The sequence below is a fragment of the Eimeria maxima genome, genomic scaffold, assembly GCF_000499605.1.
Source record: "Eimeria maxima Weybridge genomic scaffold, Emw_scaff394, whole genome shotgun sequence".
Taxonomy (NCBI): Eukaryota; Apicomplexa; class Conoidasida; order Eucoccidiorida; family Eimeriidae; genus Eimeria; species Eimeria maxima.
The window spans coordinates 1-3467 of record NW_013563835.1 but is presented as its reverse complement, the minus strand read 5'-3'; the positions used below and the strand labels follow the sequence as shown (position 1 = coordinate 3467).

The 3467-nt window shown below is 38.0% G+C and overlaps 1 protein-coding gene across 1 annotated transcript; it reads right to left on the bottom strand.

Annotated features, from left to right (window-relative positions):
* Window positions 1–232: 232 nt before the first annotated feature.
* Window positions 233–3018, bottom strand: EMWEY_00031280 (actin, putative; the record flags this gene model as incomplete). Its single annotated transcript, XM_013478337.1, has 7 exons — window positions 233–330; window positions 437–491; window positions 1076–1191; window positions 1437–1507; window positions 1709–1893; window positions 2200–2408; window positions 2982–3018. 7 exons carry the CDS (start codon window positions 3016–3018, stop codon window positions 233–235), a joined length of 771 nt encoding a protein of 256 aa, XP_013333791.1.
* Between the last annotated feature and the right edge of the window lie 449 nt (window positions 3019–3467).

Below are 3467 nucleotides of genomic sequence, written 5' to 3'. Positions count from 1 at the left end.
AAAAAAAAAAAAAAAAAAAAAAAAAAAAAAAAAAAAAAAAAAAAAAAAAAAAAAAAAAAAAAGGAAAAAGCCCCAAAATATGCATGCATGCATATGCATGCATATGCATATCCATATGCATATGCAGATACAAGGAAGGCAAATAAAACAACTAAAATAAACAGAAAGGGATTTATTAATCTTTTAGGTTTTGACGTCTTAAGTTTTAATAACATTATCTAGGGTTTAGGGTTTAGGGTTTAGGGTTTAGGTACGTGGTTTCGCCGTCTCTTAGGGTTAGGCCATCAGGGAGATGATAAGTTCTGTCCAAGTCTGTCCTCTGCTGATCAGCTGCATATACACCACACAACCTAGGGTTTAGGGTTTAGGGTTTAGGGTTTTAGGGATTAGGGTTTGGGGTTTGGGGTTTAGGGTTTAGGGTTTAGGGTTTACATACATGCTGGATCCAAAGAGCAGAAGCAGAGGGTTTCCTTGATGACGCGGACGTGCTCCTGTACACAAAAACACCATATTAGGGTTTAGGGTTTACACGACGGCTGCATTGGTATTCTAAGACTCCGAAACCCTAAACCCTAATAAACCCTAAACCCTAAACACTAATAAACCCTAAACCCTAAATTAAGGATTTATTGACAGCCCACCACCAGCAATACTGCAACCCAAGCATTACAGTATATAGTTTATGCTCTACAATCTACAATTTAGGGTTTAGTGTTTTTTAGGGTTTAGGGTTTAGGGTTTAGGGTTTACGTAGTCGTCACGAGTCGTCATTCGGTATCACATAATATTTTTTGTAAATACATTTACAACTTTTAGCTACCAGTGTTTAGGGTTTTTTAGGGTTTAGGATTTTTTAGGGTTTAGGACTTTTTAGGGTTTAGGGTTTAGGGTTTAGGATTTAGGGTTTAGGGTTTACGTAGTCGTCACGTGTCGTCATTTGGTATCACATAATATTTTTTGTAAATACATTAACAACTTTTAGCTACCAGTGTTTAGGGTTTTTTAGGGTTTAGGATTTTTTAGGGTTTAGGATTTTTTAGGGTTTAGGGTTTAGGGTTTAGGGTTTAGGGTTTACGTAGTCGTCACGTGTCGTCATTTGGTATCCCATATCACATAATATTTTTTGTAAATACATTTGTAACTCTTCGCCACCAAAGTCACTCCTTCTTAAGGAGGAGGCCTCTAGGTATCCTATACATAAACCCTAAACCCTAAACCCTAAAACCCTAATAAACCCTAATATAAACCCTAAACCCTTTCAGGTTCAAGGACAAGAAATGGGGAAGAAAACAAGCGGTTATATATAGTCTAAAATTATTAACCTAATATATCCATAATAACAAACCCTAAACCCTAAACCCTAAACCCTAGACGCTAAACCCTAACAAACCCTAAACCCTAGACGCTAAACCCTAAACCCTAAACCCTTAACCCACCGTCAAAGACAGGAACACATTGCGTGACGCCCTCTCCTATATCCACCACCAATCCAGTTGTCTGTCCTGTGCTGCAGCACAAAAGAACAAACCCTAACCCCTAAACCCTAAACCCTAATTCCTTCAGTAAGAAACCCCAAAACCCAAACCACTAGATCCCCAAAGCCCTAAACCCTAATCGTGAACCCTAAGCCCTCCTCCCATACCCTAAAGCCCAAAACCCTAAACCCTAATAAAACCCTAAACCCTAATAAACCCTAAACCCTCCTTACCCATAGATAGCCATAAGTCCTGTTACTCCTAGACAAACCTCCGGGGCATCAAAACCCTCAAAAAGGGTTTCTGCTAATTTATTACGATGAGTAGATGAACAATTAGGGGGCTCAGTTAATAAACAAGGATGCTCAGAAGGGTTTAGTCCTAATACATCATATACGTGCTGCCATACATACGCCATCTGTACATACACCATAAACCCTAAACCCTAAACCCTAAACCCTCAAAAATTCGAAAAACTAAAAAATTCGAAACCCTAAACCCTAAACCCTAAAACCGCCTAAATCATAAACTGTAAACCCTTGGATGTAGGATACTTTTTTGCAGAATCGAACAAACCCTTATTGTAAACATACAACAAGCCCTAAACCCTAAACCCTAAACCCTAAACCCTAAACCCGCCAAAACTCTAAAACCCCCCAAACCCTCAAACCCCTAAAACCCCTAAAACCCCTAAAACCCTAAACCCTAAACCCTAAACCCTTACCTGTTCCCAATCATCAATATGTCCATGATCAATAGGGTTTACGATGGTTAATTGATGCCTATTCTCTACAGCTTTATCCCCAATAAATATTTTTTCTTGCGAGGGTTTATCATTAAATAAATGTAAGAAACGACGACGAGGAAACCCTACTACTGTAGGGAAAAAAACACTAGGTAAGGAATCTGTATTTGTACCCGCCTTTATAAACCCTAATAAATAAATACATAAATAAACAAATAAATAAATATATAAATAAATATATTTATTTTATTTATCTTATTTATTTTTTTTTTGGTTATTTATACATATATATAATTTTATTTTCGGGTTGAAGAAAGTGGATACACCCTAAACCCTAAACCCTAAACCCTAGAAGCAGCACTAATGAATACTGGTTCAACAAAGGCAAGACATCCTAAACCCTAAACCCTAAACCCTAACCACCAACAGCAAATAGAAGAATAATGACAAAAAGAAACAACAAAAACATAAACCCTCATAAACCCTTAAATGGATATAGACAATATAACACCACACTTGTCAATCTGCATGCTAAACCCTAAACCCTAAACCCCCTAAACCCTAGGTAAGCTGTAGGGTTTGCGTTATACCGCCAAACTGCTGCCATATGAGTAACTGTTTCCTCTACTTTTTGTATTTACAAAAAACACCATCGCTGCCTATACACCCTAAACCCTAAACCCTAATGACGCTGGCTAAACCCTCAAGGCAGGACATATATATATCAAGGGAGAGGGAAGCAAAGAAGAAGAAGGACGAACCTGATCCGTTATCTATAATGACCGTTGGGGTCTCCATCTTGACGAGGAAATAGGGTTTAGGGTTTAGGGTTTAGGGTTTAGGGTTTAGGGTTTCGAGCTGGTTGTACTGTCGAGCATGGCGTGAGTATTGATTTTGTTTATATCTTATTGTTGGTAATAAAAGAAGATATAAATATAATAAATAAAAGAAAATAAACAAATAAATAAATAAATAAAAAAGAAAAAAAGAAAAAGTCACGACTGTTGATTCACCAACAGCTACGCCATAAACTCTCCGCTGTTTGCGGTGTACGTACACCTCAATCAGCAACAGCAGCAACAGCAGCAGCAACAGCAGCAACTGCAGCAAATTATTATCCTTTTTATTCTTCTTTATTTAATTTAATTCTTATTTTATACCTCTTATCTGCTTATACACCCCACGCACACACAGAGCCAGCCCCAGAAGATCGCCGGTCTTCTGTGCTGCTGCTGCTGCTGCTGCTC